General features: G+C 44.1%; 1 protein-coding gene across 2 annotated transcripts in view; it reads left to right on the top strand.

The window, feature by feature from the left end:
- cnot3a (CCR4-NOT transcription complex, subunit 3a) overlaps window positions 1-8033 on the top strand; it is a 101912-nt gene extending 93879 nt beyond the window's left edge. Inside the window, exons 16-20 of one of the 2 annotated variants that reach the window (XM_052043025.1) lie at window positions 456-558; window positions 1895-2093; window positions 3280-3412; window positions 5964-6089; window positions 7631-8033. In XM_052043025.1, coding sequence (XP_051898985.1) covers window positions 456-558; window positions 1895-2093; window positions 3280-3412; window positions 5964-6089; window positions 7631-7729 — 660 coding nt within the window. In that variant the 3' untranslated portion in view covers window positions 7730-8033. The remainder of the gene's footprint in view (window positions 1-455; window positions 559-1894; window positions 2094-3279; window positions 3413-5963; window positions 6090-7630) is intronic. The other variant, XM_052043024.1, reaches the window with a different exon arrangement.
- Window positions 8034-20826: the final 12793 nt, after the last annotated feature.

Below are 20826 nucleotides of genomic sequence, written 5' to 3'. Positions count from 1 at the left end.
GCATTTAGATCACAGGGCTCCTGAAATTTATTCTTTATCTCAGCAAAAGATATGCTGTCATTGCCATGCTTTGGAGCTATTACTTTGTTTAGGCATTCATTAAAAGCTATTATCACCAACTCGTTAGCACTTTCACATGAGTCAGAAGGTTTTACATTCATTTATTTGCAGAGCTTGGATGTATAATCTAGGCTGGCATTCTATTGATATGTTGAAGATGATGTCTTTAAAAAGACATTGAACCAATGGCTATCATCCTGGCATACAAGGCCTTGGGGGCACCTCTCAAAGCCCAGGGCAATCCTTGCTGATGCTCCCTCAGTAAAGATCAGATCAGTTTTATCTGAATTGCTCTTGGTATATGTGGAAAATCGCTAAGATGCATTGTGTACTAGGCAAATATTTGAGAAGTCTTTTATCTTTGTGTTAACACTACTTGATTTCTGTATATGCAGCAAGCTCCAGAGGCACTAAGCTCTTTAAAAAGTATGGCGGAACGAGCAGCTGTGAGTGCAGGGTTGGAAGAGCAAGTCCAGTCTTTGCATTTGAATGAGAGGGGTGAGTACCTGCATACCTACATTCCTGTGATGGGGTTGCAAAATTTCTAATGTTCTTTACAACTGCATCATATCTGAATATGGGTGCCGAAGCTTTCATTCTAGGATAAGCTATCAAGAATTGATTTCTGCCTCGAGTTGGCTGGTCCTTTTTGAGGGTCAAATTTGGTGTACAGTAATTGACCTCTTCACCCAGTCTGGTACAGAGTGAAAATTGACCAGAGTTCCATCCCAAATCACTATCTGTTTATTTGTTGTGGATTATAGCTGAGTACCCAGGAGCTTGATGTACCTAGCAGGGGTAAAGAGAAGGAAACCAAAGATGTTGTAGTGCCTGTGCAAAGCCTTGACCAAGTCATATGATGGAAAACATGTCAGATAGGAACTCTCTGGACTAAAATCTGCTCATTATTCAGAGCAAGAGAAAATGGAGGGAAATGGTATTTGCTACATGCCAGGCTGGCCTAACAGAGGTAGATTCCTATAAGATGTCTGTACCCAGTCCACTCTCTGGTTGTCCTAAGATGGAACCTGGTGATTTTTATAGCCCTCCTGATGCTATAATATATACTCTATAGTTGAAAGTGGAAGTGCTTCCCTTAAACTCATTGAACTGTGGATCAAAACGGCTTGTATTGATCTGAACATACAGGACAACAACAAACTGGAATTAAAAAGACAGAAATGGTATGGCAACAAAAGAGTGAAGTGGTTCATTTGAAGAGATTGCCCACTTCTGTTCTTGCAAGTGTTTAAATACATTTGCTATTGGAAAGTCCCCAAAAATTTTTTTGCTCAAGGTTTTATGTTAACTAAATAAAATATTGTGGAAAATCCAACTGAGGTTCCCTTGTACAATTGGGCAACAGCAGGTTTAAATAAAATTGCATTGTGAGAGCTTCCTAATCATTGTGCATTGCGTGATGCATGGCCCACAAGTTAGACTCTTCATAAGGGGGCAGACTGGATCGAGATCTCATTCAGCTGAGCTACTGTCTTGCATTTCCGCTGGTCATTTCAGATGCATGCTGATTGGAGTCTACTAGCCCTTAAGATGGGCAATGCTTTGTGTAGTTTTATTCTGTCTATTGTTCATTTAATAGTCTTGCAGCATTTTATAACATTCAGCACTAATTTATCTGCTTGTGGTACTTGAGGTTTGAATTCTTGTACTCAAAGCTTATTATTTAGAGTAGATCTTGCTGTTCATGGTCAGCATGGCTGGTTCTGGTTATCCTTGCATTCATTATAAGCCAGCCTGAAGAGGGTGAAGGTATTACTGCAGCCCATAGCTGGTTCTATTTAATGTTTTAAAAGTGGTGTTTATTTTTCCCCAGTTCTCCTCAGCACCCCATCATCGCAGAGCAATTCGATGACATCTAATGTTCCACAAACAACAGAGGTTCATCTTCAGCCTATGCTGGGTGTGTGCCCACTCAGCCCAGTGCATCTCTCCAAGGACCAAGAATACCAGCTGCACATGGTGGAATCGGCTTGGCTACACATGCCACACCCGTCGGACTCCGAGAGGATACGGTCAGTGGCCACTCATAGATGATAAAACCAGGGAATTAAGCAGAAAGATTAACTGAACACACAGAAACAATGAATGGGGCTTCAAACAGTGAGCTTGGTATATTTCACGTGCTAGATCTCAATAAATCCATTCCCCAGCAATGTTTTTATAAAGTAGAATAACTGGAAGTACCCAGCAGATCAGTCAACATCTGGAGAGCAGATTAACATTTCGGGTCAGTGGTGTTTCATCTCAACCACATTAGTGAAATCGAATTCCATTCATTGTTTCTGGTTTACAATGAAGCCACTTAAATATTCCTGGTATTGCAGTAAAGCACGAGTATGAAGGTAAAACTGTCAAACAACTTCGGGTAACTGGAAATCCTGCTTCATGTTGTTTGGTTTATTAATGAAACTTTATCCTGTTCAACAAGTAAATCTGCAGTTAATGCACCAGCTGCGAATAGTCTTGGTAAAGCTGTTCTGATGTTTCAGTGGGGGTCGCTTAGCCAAATGTTAATCCATCAAGTCAAATGTGGCCCAAGGAATATAGTATGGTAGCAGTGGCATGCTTGGTTTCTTGGATAAAAATAGTGTGGGGTTTCTATTTTCTTAGATGGGGTAGCAAGGCTGAGACTGTATTTTGAGCATGTTGTCGTAGTTTGTGATATGGGAGAGAGGATATGTATTTAAGTGTGGGTAAGTGTTGTGACTGAATGGAGATGTGTGAAGATGGTGTCTGCATGTTGTGGGATTTCAGTTGTTAAAGTTGGAGATATCGTTTGTTATTCATTTTGCCTCCCTATGTTTTGTATTTGACCACTGATCAGCTGCAGACATAATGTAGAAAGTGTTTGACCTTTGAAAAGCTTCTAAGTCAGTTGGCAGTTTACTCAAGAGTTTACTGCCATAGGTCTTGTGTGACCTAATGGTTTGTCTTTGTTTCTACACAGTACAGGCCAGTGCTGGGCACAAAGGCAATGTGCGCCTCCCTGTTTAATCCAGTAACATGCACCAACTGTTGACCTTCACCTTGGCCTTGATCCCAGTATTTTGATAGTGTCACTCAACTTAGTCTGTTTATGGTGTTGTCAAATCCATTGATGGCATTTTTAAACATTTTCCTACATTAGCATTAGTAAATCCATCCCAGGATGTCTCATGTTTCTGAAGAAAATGTTTAATTTCTTTTATTTCCCTACAGACACTACCTCCCTCGTAATCCGTGTCCTACACCGCCTTATCACCATCAGATACCCCCTGTCCATTCGGACACACTGGAGTTCTACCAACGATTGTCCACCGAAACACTCTTCTTTATTTTCTACTACCTAGAGGTGAGTATTCATAGTTATACAGCATAGGAACAGGCCTTTCAGTCCAACGCATCCATGCCGATCAAGGTCTAAGCTAATCCCATTTGCCTGAGTTTGGCCCGTATCCCTTTAAACCTTTCCTATCTATGTACTTGACCAAATGTCTTTTTAAATGTTGTAATTTTACCTGCCTCTACCTCCCTCTGGCAGTTTGTTCCGGTATCCACCACCCTCTGTGGAAAAACTTGCCCTTGAGATCCCCCTTAAGTCTTTCCCCCTTGTTGTGAGCAGTGCTCCCATTCTGTATTAGGGCACTGAAGTGCTCGAGTTTCCATTTGCAGCCATGGTCTGGATTCGTGCTTGGGATAAAACGGATTGTGTTCAGGTTGAAGCAGTTTAATGCTGCCCATCTATTATAGCTTCACAAGGCTGTCCTTGAGCTCACTTGATCCACAGGGAGTAGTGGTCATTGCCGGGACTTTGTGCTGTATTTGTTTCCTTGCACTAGGCCATTAATTTACTCTGAGTAGCAACCATTCAGTTGGCTCCAGGTTAAAGGGCATTTTGGTCATTTCAGGGTGTGATGCCCAATGTAGTTCACTTGCCTGAACTCTCGCCTAGCATTGCGCAGGAGGGATGGGTGGCTGAAGCAAAGCCCTGTAACCTGTGTACTTCCAAAATAAGTTGCCTCCTTTGAGAGGAAAAAGGAATAAGGACAGAAAAATGGTTAATAACAGATTTTATCTCCACGAGATCATTTCTGGCTTGGAAAGTGTGTCGCAGAACTGTGCCTGTGTGTAGCATTCCAGACATCCACGCTCTGCCAGGTGGAATGTATCTGAATGGCTTGCCTGTCTCTTGTCCCTTATATTGAACTGTGTGCTATAAATCAGGAAAAGGCACTAAAAAATCTGGTATGTCTGCATTATGTACTTCTATACATCCCCTTGTCTTGGGCACAGCTCGAGTCCTTCAAGATCAAGGATTAGTGCAGAGGATTCTGCTAGAAAATGTGACGGTTTTGCACAAATGACAGGGATCTTTTGAGTTTTGTTTACAGCATGGAAACAGGTCCTTCGGCCCACTGCATCCACACTGACAATTGAGCTAATCCATTTTTATCTTTCTCCATCACTACCCCAGAAATATCTTGCAGGCTATGACTCTGCTGCGTGTGTTGGGAATATACCACACACTTCCTTGAACCAACTGGTCTGAGAACAATTCGTAGTGTGTGATGGTTCTGCACTGGCTGTGCTCAGAGTGGTCAAGTCACAGGCTGTGGAACCAATTTTAATGCTGTCTTTCACTGCTGAGCTGTAATGTGTTGCATTCTTGCATTTATAAAAAGCAAGTTCTCAAATGTACATGAAAGATTTCCATTCTTGCAATGGATATTGGGTTTCCCCCAATTGCATCTGAAAACGGCACCTGAAGGATTGAGATTCACATTGTGTCTGTGCTGAGGTCGTGTAGACTGAAACTATTGGACCTTGGGGGGTGATTTTGGAGGAAGAGAAGAATATCCAAAATAAACTAGCAATCGTGTCCAGTAATCCCCACTCAGGTTGAGAAATCTGTGCAATTATAATCCCCTGAATGAAAAACTAACTGACAGTTAAGCTCTCCTGTACCTTGACAACGAAGTATGCAATTATACCCCAGGAGGAATCATCGCCTTCAGGAAAATAGTTACAAAGAGGGGGAGAAAGGTTCTATGCTTATCAGCTGGTGAAGCTGCTGCTGTTCACCTTAGCTAAGAAGATTACAAGGAGAGCCAACAGGTTTTGAAAGGTACAACTCATTTGACGACAACAGGATGAAAGTGAATCCTATTGCAGGCTGAGGCACTGGGTAACAGATTTACAGAAACTGGCAAAATAATGGGAGGGGAAATGTTATTTTAGCAGTGAGTTGTGGTGCTCTATAATGGATTGCTGGAAAAGGCTGTGGCCATAGATTGAATAACAATGCCTTGTGTATTGAATGCCTTATGAAAACAGGTTGAGTGAACTCGGCCTTTTCTCCTTGGAGTGACGGAGGATGAGAGGTGACCTGATAGAGGTGTATAAGATAAGAGGCATTGATTGTGTGGATAGTCAGAGGCTTTTTCCCAGGGCTGAAATGGTTGCCACAAGAGGACACAGGTTTAAGGTGCTGGGGAGCAGGTAGAGAGGAGATGTCAGGGGTAGGTTTTTTTACTCAGGGTGGAATGGGCTGCCAGCAAAGGTGGTGGAAGTGGATGTGATAGGGTCTTTGAAGAGACTTGGATAGGTATATGGAGCTTAGAAAAATAGAGGGCTAAGCCTAGTAATTTCTAAGGTAGGGACATGTTCGGCATGGCTTTGTGGGCCGAAGGGCCTTATTGTGCTGTAGGTTTTCTATGTTTCTAACAAAGTGAATAAGATACATGCTTGAAATACTTGGAAAGAGTGGAGGGAGTGGAAGTAATTGGAGAATGCAGTGGAAGAGCTGACACATCAGGTGGGTCAAATAGTTCCTTCTGCTCTGTGATTCTGTGAACTGTCCTTGTTCTGGTTTCTGACACTTAATTTTCCCCCTTTTTAAACAGGGGACCAAGTCCCAGTATTTGGCTGCTAAAGCTTTGAAGAAACAGTCCTGGAGGTTCCACACCAAGTACATGATGTGGTTTCAGAGACATGAAGAGCCAAAAACAATCACAGACGAATATGAACAGGTACAGATCTGATCAGCGTTCTCAGTCCGCTGATTAAAATTACTGATGATGCTTTGTAGGTTGGAATACCTGGGATCACCCACCATTAGTGTTTAAAGTACAATAAAACTCCAGTAATCAGCCACCTTCGGGGCTTGCAGTGCCAGACAGGCAGATTTTCCAGATTGATGGATGTCGTTCATATTAATTACCTAACACACTTCTAATTCACTTTTTTTAAAGATGTTACACAGTGGCATAATAACACTTCCAGTGAACTCAGTGGGAGTGTGGAGAATGGGGCCCCAGTGAGCTGGATACCCAGTTGTCAGGTTTTCCAACAAGTCAGCAGGTTATGAGAGTATTACTGTCACTTGTGGTCTCATTGACAAATGTGAAGGAAACTGGCTGCAACTTGTACTTTTGTGTTTCTGTACATTTTATCTACAGCCTGTTTATGTGCAAACTTAAGTTCAGAAAGGCTGGACTCATTGGAGTGAATAAGGTCAGGGTGATTCAAGAGGTGGTTAAAATGGGGAATTTTGAATAGGGTGGACAGAAATTGTTTCCATTGCCAGGAAAGTTGCAAAGTGTAGATTTCTCAAGACAGCCAGGGGAAAAGAGAATTTTGAGTTGCTACAGGAATGTACTGTCTGAAAGGATGGTGGAAGTAAATGCAATTTTAAGTTTCAAAAGTGAAGTGGGTAAATGCTCGATAAGAAAGGATGCTCAGGGAAGTAGGGTAGATGCTAACTGTTAGAATAGGCAGGGGCATGATCGGCTGAATGGTGTTGACTGGTGTGAGTTGGAGCTGCAGACTGAGGCTCTGGCTGATGACCACCTGTGCAGTTAGTCCACTATGACCAAACAGGTTTTGTACCTTCTGGGTTAGGTACTGCAGTAACCACTGAGATACAGTAAGAATGTGGTATGTTCAGAGCTGCTTTTTATATTAAGTTCCTCTATCATAATTTCTATCAATGTCATCACATTTTTATCTATTTTCCTGATACTGTAAACTATTTGAGGCTAGTTTTTTGGTATGAATCAAATCCTCCTCCTACCTTTGTCTCTCCTGTTCCCACTACGCATAGTCTCTTTTTCACCATTTGGGCTGGAGTTTACTTATTCAGCACCTAACCTCTCATTATACTATCAGTCTTGAGCAGTATAGGTAAGTGTTCGCAGTTTCACACTGTGAAGACGATCGACAGTGGAAAGAGGAGATGCAAGTAGATTGTGCAGGTGGGTATGGCTTCTAGAGTATTACATATTAGGTGAGGTCCATTGCTGTTGTGTGTGCATTGAGTCTGATTTACTCAATGCATCAGGTGGCACTGGCCTGCCTTGCATTGTCTAAAGCCCAATCTTTATTACTGATAGCATGGCCGGACCTGTTTGAGAGTGAGATAATCAGCACTCTTTGGAGGAAAAATTAGGTGTTAAATATGGAACATTGAGTTGCAAACTGGGGAAATTGAATCTTAGGGACTGATTTATGTCACTGAAAATGGTGCTATAAATCTGTTTACATTTGACTTGGCTTTTTTCTTGACCCACAGGGAACATACATTTACTTTGACTATGAGAAATGGGGCCAGAGAAAGAAAGAAGGCTTCACATTCGAATACAGATACTTGGAGGACAGGGACCTGCAGTAACCAGGAAGTATACACCCAGTGCCAGGGTGGGGCGCTGCTCCCCACGCTACTGACTGAACCTCAGTAATCCAGTATCGGGCTTGCAGTCTGAACACAATTGTTCTTGGAAGAGAGCTTTCGTTTAGAGACCTTGTACAATTTTGAGGAAAAAAAGAAGAAAGAAATCAAAAATGTTGTACATCATGTATTTTGTTCTAACCTGTGCATAAGATATTGTATTGGAAAATACTTTGTCAGGAATCTGTACAGTTCTGCGTTTAAAAAGCAGTTAGTGCTTGTATGAAAAAAATAAAACATTTTTCATGTATACTTGATGTTTATTTTGTGCCATGTTTGGAGCTTTCCTGGTTTAATGGCCATGCAGATCATCACTGCAGTAATATTCTGATAATCCAGCACCCTTGGGATTTAGGTGCTGGACTAACTGGACTATTTTCTGGACTATTGGATGTTACTCCTGTTAATATCCAAACACATTCATTTTTTTTTTACATGTTACACAGTTTTCCAGTGAACCTGGCGAGTTTAAAGGGAGCGGGAAATAAACCAGTATTCTGGACTCTGGCACTGGCCACAATCCCACCCAAATTCCCTGACCCCTGGTGTTCCAGGGGCCCACAATCTGCACCTCTAGCTCCAGCCACACACCCCAGAACCCTGGTTCACAGTCTGGACTAATGCGTGAGGCAGTTGCTGGGCCATCAGGATTTCAGAATAATTGGATGTCTGATTATTTCTGAGTTTTGCATTTCATTGTGTGCCCAAGAATGCAATTGGGTGATGGGGTTTCCAACTATAAGTTCTCACCTGATGCTTACCTGTACATTATCTTCTATTCTCATCTCAGGTGTTCATTCCTGTCTGTCCTGCTCTGTCATGATTAAGCTAGAATGAAATTCAACCCAGAATGAAGCTTTTCCTCCAGATGATTAACTCTCCTACCTACCTCTCTCTCCACCACTGGGCTTTCTCTGATTTTGAGATAACAGTGCAGCAAGCACCAGAGTTAAGGTTTGGAATGAAAGCTCTAAACATCCCAACTTTGGGGTGAAATGGGAGCAATCAGCTGTTGTCAGATATCACAGCTCCTGGGCAGCACAGGAGACCCATGCTTTTAACACCAAGGGAAGCTGGCACATGGGATCACCACCATAGAACAGCACAGGAACTGGTCTTCTGGCCCACAATGTCTGTGCTGAATGTGATGCCAAATTAAATTACCTACACCTGATTCCTATCCCTGCATATTTCATGTGCCTTTCTAAAAACCTCATGCAGGTTCCCCTACAAGCTGCACACCAACTTGACCAAAGTATAACTCCATTTCTTTGTCATTACTGGGACAAAATTCTGGAACATGCCACCTAGTGGTACCCTGAGAGTACCTTCCTAACAAATAGTGGAGGTTCAAGGTGTCTCACCAACACTTGGAATAAATCCTGGGCTTACCAGCTGCATAATAAACTGTAAATAAATCAAACAATATAGTAACTACTCCATGGGAAACTAGCCAGAAATGAATAGATTTCATATCTGCCCCTGCACAGCTTGTTCTCTGTGCAACCTTGTGCCTGTACATAAAGATTGACATTGGTACAGTAAGTCTCCAACATCAGAAAATTCTCTTACCTGTTCAGTCTGTCAAAGCCCCTCATAATTTTAAAAACTCGCATGTCTCCCCTTGGCTTTCTTTATCCCAGTTCAAACCATTTGTCTTGCCTGGTTATAATAGTGAATATTATTTTTACTCATGAAATGTAGAAATCACTGGCGAGGTCGGTGCTTGTCTATCATTAATTTTGCTTTGAGTGCCCAGCCAGGCCTTTCAGAGAGCAGTGAAGAGTTAACCACATTCCTGTGGGTCTGGAATTGAAACGTCAGACTGGAACGGATGGTTGACTTCCTTAACACTGGTGAACTAGACAGCCTCCAAGGCTCTAATAGGGCACTCAAAGTTGAATGAAACTTTTAACTGCTTAATTGTGGCCGGACTTGCATTTTATTTAAGTACACTTTTTATTCTTCCTCTGCCCTTATTAAACCCAGAATTATGTTTCATTATAATCATCTTCTTGTTAAATAATAACCCCTTGGTTAATGTAGAACTTCACCATTAACCACACTGCATTGTATCTGCCCTTTCCACTGACCTGTTCTGCCTTTCCTATCATTGCTATGTTTTTGTGTTGTTGTGCTTCCTCAGTCAAACGATCTACGTAACACAGACTGACGACCACTCAGAATAGACTTCCAACCTGAGCCACACCCATTTGCCCCGTTTTACCTTCTGACTTAATGTAGTATCTGAAGTTAATGGGTAACGGGCAAAGAAGTTGAGCCTGTTAATTGGATGTGCATTATGGCTTATGGTAAGTGCCTAGCAATCAAACCTTTTAGTGTTTGAAACTAAGATGAGCTTTGGATCACGTGCCTGAAGCTGCCTGTTTCCAGCCCAAGACTCTGCCTCACCTCGTCAGTTATTGAAACTTTCACCAGCATTAGCTCCAGCTTCAACTTTCCCAACACACTTTCTTGTTCCACACTCCATAAACTTGAGGTTACTTAAAACTCTGCAGCCCATCTCCTTACCATCACCAAGTCCTACTTGGTTAAATGATTTTTTGAAGAATTTTCATCCTTTTTAAGTTCCGTCATGGCCTCAATCTCTGTAATCTCCTAAACCCTGATATCTGCACTCTAATTCTATCCTCCTGATCATCGGTCCCCATTGAGTGCCGTGGTCATTAGCTGTCAGGGGCCTAACTTCCGACATACCCACTTCTGAATAGCTCCAAAGCGTTCTGTAGAACCCACATCTTTGATCAGGATTTTAGTCATCGGCCTTGGGATCTCAAAATGTTTGTAACACTCCTGTGCATTAAATATTGTTAGAGATTCTATGCTACTATATTTTACTTTCCCTTTAATTATTTAACAAAAACAAACTTAATGATGCTCTCGACAGGATGCACATTTTAAGCTACAATTGTCCATCCCTTCCCACCCCCCCTTCCCAGAAAAGAAATGACTGGGTGTTGTTAATAACTGTTCACTTACGCATAATCTGATTTCTTTTAGTTTTAATTTTCTTGATTAAAATTGTTCTCTTTCCTCCAAAGTTCAGTAAAATATTTTAATCTTCACTGCTTGCTGAGCTTTAACAATATATATAGCTCTGAATGAACAAGTACAAAGGAACTTTAGCTCTGTGGTAGCTCTGGTGTGGTTGAGAACACGGGGAGCAGGGTGATATTTTCAGACATCTGCGTTAAGACTGCATGCTACTGAGAGAAAAGATTGCATTTCACCAAAGTACAAAATCCACCAGGTGTTTTTGAACGGGGTCACCTGCCCTTTTGGTTGCGATGCAGTCAAGGGACTGCATCTGAACTCAGAAAAGGCTGCTTGAAAGAGTGTGGAGGGCAGCTGAGGCTTTGCTCTGTGAGCTGTGTACACGAATTAACAACTGGTCAGTATTTTGTCGCAGCACTCAGATTCTAATTAGGGTGCCAGTTCAGTGGGTTGGGAAATGGGTGGTATGTTGTCTGTTACGGTACTCCAGTTAATACACCTGCCTGTGGCTGGGTCCTTGGTTTAATTTAAGAAAGAGTGTAGTTATTGCTTTGTTACAGAACTAGTGAATTAAATATAGAAGTAAGCCTTCAATGAATGAATGTTTAACCATTTGTATGTCCTATCTCATTTATTACTTTAGAAGAAATTCTGGTCGTTACCTGAACTCTCAACTCCTGGACTCGGCTGTAAAAGGATGTATTCCAGTGAGTTTAGCCATACCACGTCTGGTTATTAATGAGCTTCAAGTCTGATGTTAACAGGAGCTATTGTATAAACAACTTGGTCTCTAACCAGCTCCTCCCAACCCAGACACCAGGAGAGATGGGGACAGGGAGCAATCAGTTAGAACTGTACTGGGAACCAGGCTAATTGTAAGCAATTTTTATAGGGAATGTGTTCTCCTGGTGAATTGTAATCCCTGATACACATTAGATAATGCCCGGGTGAATGAAAGCAGTTTCTGTACATCATCTTCTTCTTAGGCAGTCCCTTGAGATATTCTCCACTCAAAGTTTTGTGCATTGAGATGATTAATGTGGCTGATGTGGGAACCTCCGACTCTTCCTCGGTGGCTGATGAAGTGGGTAAGTAGTTTGCAAGCTATTCCGTTCTACTGTCGATGCAGAGCCTGTGTGGTTCCAGTGCATAGCCTCAAGGTTCTCAATACTCCAGTTTGAGCGGTGATGGGCTGGAGGTTCCCAGGAATCAGTGGGGATATTTTCTTCAAGGAAGGACTTTCACGGTGAACGGCAGGGCCCTGGGGAGTGTTGTAGAACAGAGGGGCTTTGGAGTTCAGGTACATGGTTCCCTGAAAGTTGAGTCACAGGTAGACAGGGTAGTGAAGAAGGCTTTTGGCATGCTGGCCTTAATCAGAAGTTGGGACATTATGTTACAGTGGTACAAGATGTTGGTGAGGCTGCAGTTGGAGTATTGTGTTCAGTTTTGGTCACCCTACTATAGGAAAAATGTTATTAAACGAGAAAGAGTGCAGAAAAGATTTACAGGACTTTAGGGACTGAATTATAGGGAGTGGTTGGACAGGCTAGAACTTTATTCCTTAGAGTGTCAGGTGGACTGAGAGATGATCCTGTAGAGGTGTATAAAATCATGAGGGGCATAGATAGGGTGAATGCACTCAGCCTTTTTCCCAGGGTTGGAGGGCATAGGTTTAAGATGAGAAGGGAAAGATTTAATAGGAACTTGAGGGGCAACTGTTTTACACAGGCGATGGTACGTATATGGAATGAGCTGCCAGAGGAAGTGGTTGAGACAGGTACATTAACAACATTTAAAAGGCAGGTACATGGATAGGAAAGGTTTAGAAGGTTATGGGCCAAATGTGGGCAAATGGGACTAGCTTGGATGGGTGTCTTGGTCAGCATGGACTAGTTGGGCTGAAGGGCCTGTTTCCATGGTCTATGACTCTGAGGCTTTGAGCACGTCCCTGAATCTTTTCCTCTGTCCCCCTGGTAATTCCTTCCCATGACAGAGCTCGGAACAGAGTGTATGTTTCGCAAGTCTGGTGACAGGCATTCAAGCAGCTTGGCCCATCCAATGTACCCAACAGAGTGTAACTAGGGCCTCAGTGCTGGGGATGCTGGCCTGACCGAGGACCCTAACATTACTTCACTTGTCCTTCACTTGTCGTGGAGGATTTTGCAGAGACAACATTGCATTTTCTCAGTGCCTTCAGAAGCCTGGTGCAGTTAGTCCAGGTCTTAGAACCCGACAGGTGTGCAGAGATCACTGTTGCTCAGTAGAGTCACAGAGTTATACAGCACAGAGACAGGCCCTTCAGCCCAACCCCTCCATGCTGACCATGATGTCCATCCAAGCCAGTTCCATTTGCCCGTGTTTGGCCCATATCCACGTGCCAGATCTGAAGTCTTGATGTTACAATCGAGCAAAAGGCTGGTGAATTACACTGTCGGTGTCTGCCTTCGCCAAGAGGTGGTGCCCGAGATGTGGGAAGTGGTCTGTGTTTCCAGGGTCTTGTACCTTTACTGTCAGAAACCAGCTGCTTCGCACTGCTTCCAACTTCCAATAATTGGATTCGGAACAAAGCTTGAAGGTAAACAAGGGGACTACAGTCAGGCATAAATTCAGGTAAATTCACAAACTCATTGAGAGTCTTAAACAAGTGTTCCACAGAGTAAATAGCCAAGAATGCAGTAACACAAAGAGCAGAGTTGTAACTTTATTTTAAAGGGAATTGGGAAATAGATTTGGATTTAAACTTCCCTGCCATTGTGTATATGTAGGGCTCTTCAATGATTGTTAGCATGAATTAAAAGAGATGTAATAAAAGGTAATTTTATATCTCAGACCTGAATTTACATTGATAGGTGTAACGTAAACTGAGTCACCCCCAGTACAGAGTGAATGTGAAGTGTACTGTCCAAAATTTGTTTAAGCCATTCTAATATTATGGGTAAAGAGAAAGTAATTTGGTACTTGGGATCCCATTTATAAAACCATGAAATGGGAACTCATCCTGATGCAGGAGAAATAAGACTGGGAGTGATACACAATAGGCAAATGCACTATTTTATAATTTATGTAAAACTAGTTTCAGGCTCAACTTTAAAGACTTCTTATGGAAAATCAATGCAGATTAAGAGTAGGGAAGACAACTCCAGAGATTTCATCTATAGTGCCTCTGGAAATACTGCGTGATACTGTGTGGGCAGGCACGGTAGTGTAGTGGTTAGCATAACGCTATTACAGCGCCAGCGACCCGGGTTCAATTCTGGCTGCTGTCTGTAAGGAGTTTGTACGTTCTCCCCGTGTCTGTGTTGGTTTCCTCCGGGTGCTCCGGTTTCCTCCCAGATTCCAAAGACGTACGGGTTAGGAAGTTGTGGGCATGCTATGTTGCTGCTGGAAGCGTGGCGACACTTGCGGGCTGCCCCCAGAACACTCTACGCAAAAGATATATTCCACTGTGTGTTTCAATGTACATGTCACTAATAAAGACATCATACCTGTGGTATACTGTTCCTTTCCTGTAGCATTCCTGTTGCTCACTAGGGCACTCTGGTGTCCAAAGCTCGCTACTGCAGCAGCAAACTGAAAGCATAACAGACACTTATCCAGATGTCAAAACCAGTCTGTACTCCCATTTGGCGGTGGGAAGTGTTTACCTTATCTGACTAGAAGCCCTTGTTATTCACAAAGGACAACCTATGGCCAAAGTGCACCAGACTACTCTAGTTTGGGTCAAAAGATTATCACAAGAGACTGTAGATGCTGGAATCAGGAGCAAAAAAAATAAACAAACTGCTGGAGGAACTCGGCAGGTCAGGCAGCGTCTGTGGAGGGGAATGGACAGTCGACATTTCAGATCGAGAAACTTCATATGGACTGAAAGCTAGAGGGGAGGTAGCCAGTATAAAGAGGGGAGGGGAAGGGGAGGAGCAAGAGCTGGCAGGTGATGGGTGGATCCAGGTGAGGAGGGGAGAGTGGAGACAGTGACAGAGGCCGGGAGGTGAGAGGTGGAGGCAACAAAGGGCCACAGATGGTGGAATCTGATGGGAGAGGAAGGTGGAGCCTGGAACCAAATCAGGGAAGATTATGGATGTGAGTCTCAGCTCAATAATCAGTACTGAGATAATTCTGTGTACGTAAGTCTGCCAACTTTCAAATGAAATGTTAAAGTGAAGTACTGTCTGTTTAAAAGAAGCCATGACATTATTGGAAAGGCAGGAGTGATCTCTGGTGTACTGGCCAATATTTATTCCTCAATTAATATCACTGAAAGCAGATTAATTAGTGGTATCCATGTTTTATATTTTCTTATACTGGGCAGTATGGTAGCGTAGCGGTAAGCGTAACGCTATTACAGCACCAGCGATCGGGTTTTAATTCCGGCCGCCGTCTGTAAGGAGTTTGTACGTTTTCCCTGTGTCTGCGTGGGTTTCCTCTGGGTGCTCCAGTTTCCTCCCACATTCCAAAGATCTACGGGTTAGTAGGTTAGTATGGGTGTAATTGGGCAGCACGGGCTCATTGGACCGGAAGGGCCTGTTACCGTGCTGTATAAATAAAGTTCAAAGTTTAAGTTTTGTGTCATAGAAGGAGGCCATTCAGCCCATCGAGTCTATGCTGCCTTTCAAAGCAATCCCATTCCCCCACTAATTTTTCCTGCAGCCTATTCTCCCCCACATCCCCATCAATTCTACCATTCACCTGCAGTAGAGCCAATTTACAGCGGCCAATTAACCTACCAACCCACACGTCTTTGGGATGTGGGAGGAAACCCACGTGGTCACCAGGAGAAGGTGCCAACTCCACACAGACCGCGCCAGAGGTCAGGATTGAACCTGGATTGGTGGTGCTGGGAGGTAGCAGCACCACTAGCTGCACTGATCATTTATTTGTTCCTTTACTGCTTCCCCTGCGTTAGTCTACGCTGCTTTCTCTCTGAATCCCACACATTTATCACTCCACTTTATCTCCATGATGACTGCATCAAGGGTTAGATGGAGGGGACTATTTTATTGATACTTCCATGGAGAGTTGAGCTGAGATCACACAGGGTTGTAGGCTGGACAGGCAAGTATGCAGAAGGATTTGAACACCAGGATGATAATTTTTGATTTAATTGGGGGAGGGGTGGGGGGGGGGCAGCCTTGGCCTCCAAGCCCAGACAGAGGGTGAGTGGGTCACTTCAAGATAGGACACAGGCAGCAGAGTTTTGCATGGGCTTAAATTAACAGAAGGTGTTGGAGTGTGAGAGGCTGGGGGTAACAGAAGCATGGTTGAGGGTTTCAGCAGCCATGAGCATAGGCAGTAATGTTATGGGACATCATGTCAATGAGAGATAGGAGGGGGTGAAGGATGGATCATTGGGGGTTCCAGAGGTATTCCAGCAGGAAGGGAGTCATTGCCGGTAATATTCTGTCTCTGCTGGGATAGAGAGGAATGGATGAAGCGAGTGCAATCCCATCTAATTGAATTGGAACAGCTATGAATAAAGGGCTGCAGGTAGACTGGGAAGGTTGAAGGACAATGCACCATAATGTAGGATGCCACTTCTGACTCTGATAAGACTTCGTTTCAGAGCTGTGGCAAAGAAAGAAATTCATCGGCGAGGTTCAAGTCAGCAAAGGCGGACTTGGATTTGGGAATTGGTTGCATTTTTATCCTCGTGTGTCTGGTGTCTCCCAATGTGTCGCTGTAACAAATGTTCATTGAGTGCGCTAAGTGTAAGCAGCCAGTGTTGAACAAAAAGCTGTGTTAATTAAAGAAATAACAGGCAAGTAAAGTCAGACACAAGTACATGCGAGAACATAAAAACAGGAGCTCAATCCCCACCATTCAACTGGAGCATATGTAGCTGACAAGTGGCTCACATCCCGGCCTGACCTTTATGTTCTGTGAAGAGTGGATTTTGGTAAAAAGGGTGACTTTCTTTTAAATATTTATTTTGTGCAATGTAGCTTTACTGTTAAATTGTCTTAACTTTGCAGTTTTCATTTGCAGTTGTGAGAAGCTAGTAAAAAGTACCAGTCACTTGCCAGTCTCCCATTTAATTAGGTAACCAGATGGAACTTATTAACTCAAGTGACTCAGCTGACTCAGGACCTGTGACATTTGGGAATATAAATCTGTGGATTCTGCTAAGGCATAATGTGTGGTCGCATTCAATGTCTCGAGGGTGTGGACTTTGGTGAGGGATTTCAGTGGGGGGAAGGAGCAACAAAGCAATGATATATTTCAAGAATTAAGTAATCTAACTTATTCTGCTTCTTGCTAATCTTAACAAGATAGAGGCATGTGGAAATGTCTTCTAGTTCTTGGGAAATTTAGGATGTTCCTGGATAATCACGGATGAAAGAAGTGTTGCCTGCTGGAGGAGCTCAATGTTGGGATTTGGAGCTTGAGCAACACCTGACATCACGGTGACTCATCCACGAGGCTGAGTGTTTCGTGTACTGCATGTTTCAGGAGGTCGTCACCGGCAGCTCAAGACAAAATAGAGCAGGCGGGCAGTTCAGGAGACCCTGGGGACATCTCATTCTCTGACCAGCATTCAGTTTGGTAGCCATCAGAAGTGAGTACTGATGGGGGAGTGTTTCCCTGGACCAAGAGCCAACACAACAGCACCATGTGGCTCAGCTGTAGAGGGAGGGAAGAGAAAATTCGAGAGAGAATTAGTTAGAGAGGATTCCATAGTTAGGGGAGGAGACAGGCATTTCTGTAGACTGTACAAATGATTCCAGGATGGGGTGTTTGACTCCCTTGTACCAGGGTTAAGATCGTAAGACATAGGAGCCAAATTAGGCCATTCAGCCCAGCGAGTCTGCTCCGCCATTCGATCACGGCTGATTTATTTTTCCCTCTCGACCCCATTCTCCTGCCTTCTCCCTGTAACCTTTGTCACTTACTAATCAAGAACCTATTAACCCCCACTTTAAGTGTATCCAATGACTTGGCCTCCACAGCCGTCTGTGGCAATAATTTCCACAGATTCACCACCCTCTGGCTAAGGAAGTTCCTCCTTACCTCTGTTCTAAAGGGACGTCCTTTTATTCTGAGGCTGTGCCCTCTGGCCCTAGACTCTGCCACTACTGGAAACATCCTCTCCATGTCCATCACTGAGGACAGCCAGAGGTGGGGGTCCATAGCGATACCAACGGCAGGGGTTGTAGAAAGAATGAGGTCCTGCAAGTCTTAAGGAGATGGGGAAGAGATTCAGAAGTAGGACATCAAAGGAATTTTAATTTCTTTGCCACTCCCTGTGCCACAGGCCCATCAAGAGCAGGAAGATTATGCTCGAACTGTATCTGACTTTTGTTAGGTCACAGCCTGAGCCCTGCCTACAGTTCTGGTCTGTACATTACAGCACGGGTGTGATTGCACTGGAGAGGGAGCAGAGCTTCATGGAAGAGTAGGCAGCATTGGAAAAGTGTAGCCGTGAGGAAAGATTGGATAAGCTAGATTTTGGAGCAGGGAAGACTTCGTTGAGCTATACAAAGTTGATAAAATAAGATATCTTTATTAGTCACATGTACATGGAAACACCCAGTGAAATGCATCTTTTGTGCGTAGAGTGTTCTGGGGGCGGCCCACAATAGTCGCCACGCTTCCGGTGCCAGCAGAGTATTCCCACAACTTCCTAACCCGTACATCTTTGGAATGCGGGCGGAAACCGGAGCACCCGGAGGAAACGAAGGGCCTTGATAGTGTAAATAGGAGGGACCAGTGTTAACTCTTGTTTCTCTCTCCACAGGTTCTACCTGACCTGCTGAGTGTTTCCAGCATTCTCTGCCTTTGTCTCAGATTTCCAGCTTCTGCAGACTTTTCAGTTTCAGGGACTTGTTTTCCTGAGGGGAGGGGGTGAAAAACAGGCAAAGATTTAAAGTAGAGACACAAGAAATTTTGCAGATGCTGGAATCTGGAGCAACTCACAAAAAGTGCCGGAGGATCTCAGCAGGTCAGGCAGCATCTATGGAGGGAAATAAACAGTCAACGTTTCGGGCCAGGACCCTTCATCAGGACTGGAGTATTACAGCGCCAGCGACCCGGGTTCAATTCCGGCCACTGTCTGTCAGGAGTTTGTACGTTCTCCCCGTGTCTGCGTGGGTTTCCTCCGGGTGCTCCGGTTTCCTCCCACATTCCAAAGATGTACGAGTTATGCTACGTTGGCGCCGGAAGCGTGGCGACACTTGCGGGCTGCCCCCCAGAGCACTCTACGCAGAAGATGCATTTCACTGTGTGTTTCGATGTACATGTGATTAGTAAAGAAATCTTAGAAGGAGTAGAGGGGAGATGAGGGGAAAAGAAATGGATCGAGAGTGCAGTAGGGTTCTGTAACTTGCTGCCTGGGTTAAGAGCCTGACACCCTCTTCACTTTGAAACAGTTCATAGAACATAGAACATTAAAGCACAGTACAGGCCCTTCAGCCCACAATGTTGTGCCAACATTTTATCCTGCTCTAAGATCTATTTAACCCTTCCCTCCCACATAGCCCCCTATTTCTCTAACATTCATGCGTCTATCTAAGAGTCTCTTAAATGTCCCTCATGTATCTGCCCCCACAACCTCTGCAGGCAGTGTGTTCCACACACCCACCACTCTCTGTGTAAAGAACTTACCCCTGACATCCCCCTTATACCTGCCTCCAATCACCTTAAAATTATGCCCCCTCGTGTTAGCCATTGTCGCCCTGGGAAAAAAGTCTCTGACTGTCCACTCGATCTATGCCTCTTATCATCTTGTACACCTCTATCAAGTCACCTCTCATGCTCCTCCTCTCCAAAGAGAAAAGCCCGAGCTCACTCAACCTATCCTCATAAGACATGCTCTCCAATCCAGGCAATATCCTGGTAAATCTCCTCTGCACCCTCTCTAAAACTTCCACATCCTTCTTATAATGAGGTGACCAGAACTGGACATAATACTCATGGAGAGTTTGAACCGGCAGGAGGTCAGACCTGGTGCTGTAAAGTTGGATGAGGTTAGGTCGCTCTTTTATAGCCCAGTGTGGACACATTGGGCCAAGTGTCCTCCTCTTTAAATTTTCTAGGGTTCTATGTTGGAGCAAGGCCTCTTCTGCCTGTTGACTAATGGCTAACACGAGGGGACATAATTTTAAGGTGACTGGAGGAAGCTATAAGGGGGATGTCCGGGGTAAGTCTTTTACACAGAGAGTGGTGGGTGCGTGGAACGCACTGCAGGCAGAGGCTGTGGGGGCAGATACATTAGGGACATTTAAGAGACTCTTAGACACATGAATGATAGAAAAATAGGGGGCTATGTGGGAGGGAAGGGTTAGATAGATCTTAGAGCAGGATAAAATGTCGGCACAACACTGTGGGCCAAAGGGCCTGTACTGTGCTGTAGTGTTCTATGTTCTATGTTCTATGACTCAATCGAGCACAGTGCAGAGACATTCTCTCCCTACCCATTGCAAATCTGCCCTGAACTTCCGTTAATCCCTGCCATAGAGCTGTCTACTCCCATTATTGTGGATCGACCGGGAGCTGTTGATAGTGAAGGTGCTGCTGAGGGAGATAATGTTTCCAAAACAGACCAGCCCTGCCCAGCCCGAGCTCCCGCTCCTGGGGCACCAGCTGCTCCAAGCTCTGTAAACAGCTCCTGGTCTGAAGTTGCCAGGGTCACCAGCTCTCACTGGAGACTCCCCTGGAGACTTGACCACGTCACCTCAACTGACAGACGCCATTTGTTGCCAAATCCTCTTGCCCAGTTAAACATGCTGCATGCACACAGTCCATTACCTGATTGGACGATTCCTGGCAGACAGTTAAACACCTGCCACCTCCCAAATCTTCTTATAATTAGTAGATGGAAGTGTCAAAGGAAAATATGATACCATCTCCCATGATCTGTGAATGATAGAATGGAATCCCTGGATTGTTACCGCTCCGATGGAGGCTATTCAGAAGAGATTTTGACTATCTAGTCTATCTATGGCTCTCGTAATTTTATATGCCTCTATTAGGTCTACAGATGTACAGTGGAGAGCATTCTGACTGGTTGCATCATCACCTGGTATGGAGGC

This window comes from Pristis pectinata, chromosome 33 (assembly GCF_009764475.1).
Source record: "Pristis pectinata isolate sPriPec2 chromosome 33, sPriPec2.1.pri, whole genome shotgun sequence".
Lineage (NCBI taxonomy): Eukaryota > Metazoa > Chordata > Chondrichthyes > Rhinopristiformes > Pristidae > Pristis > Pristis pectinata.
Note: the sequence above shows the minus strand (reverse complement) of the source record. Positions and strands in the feature narration are given on the sequence as shown.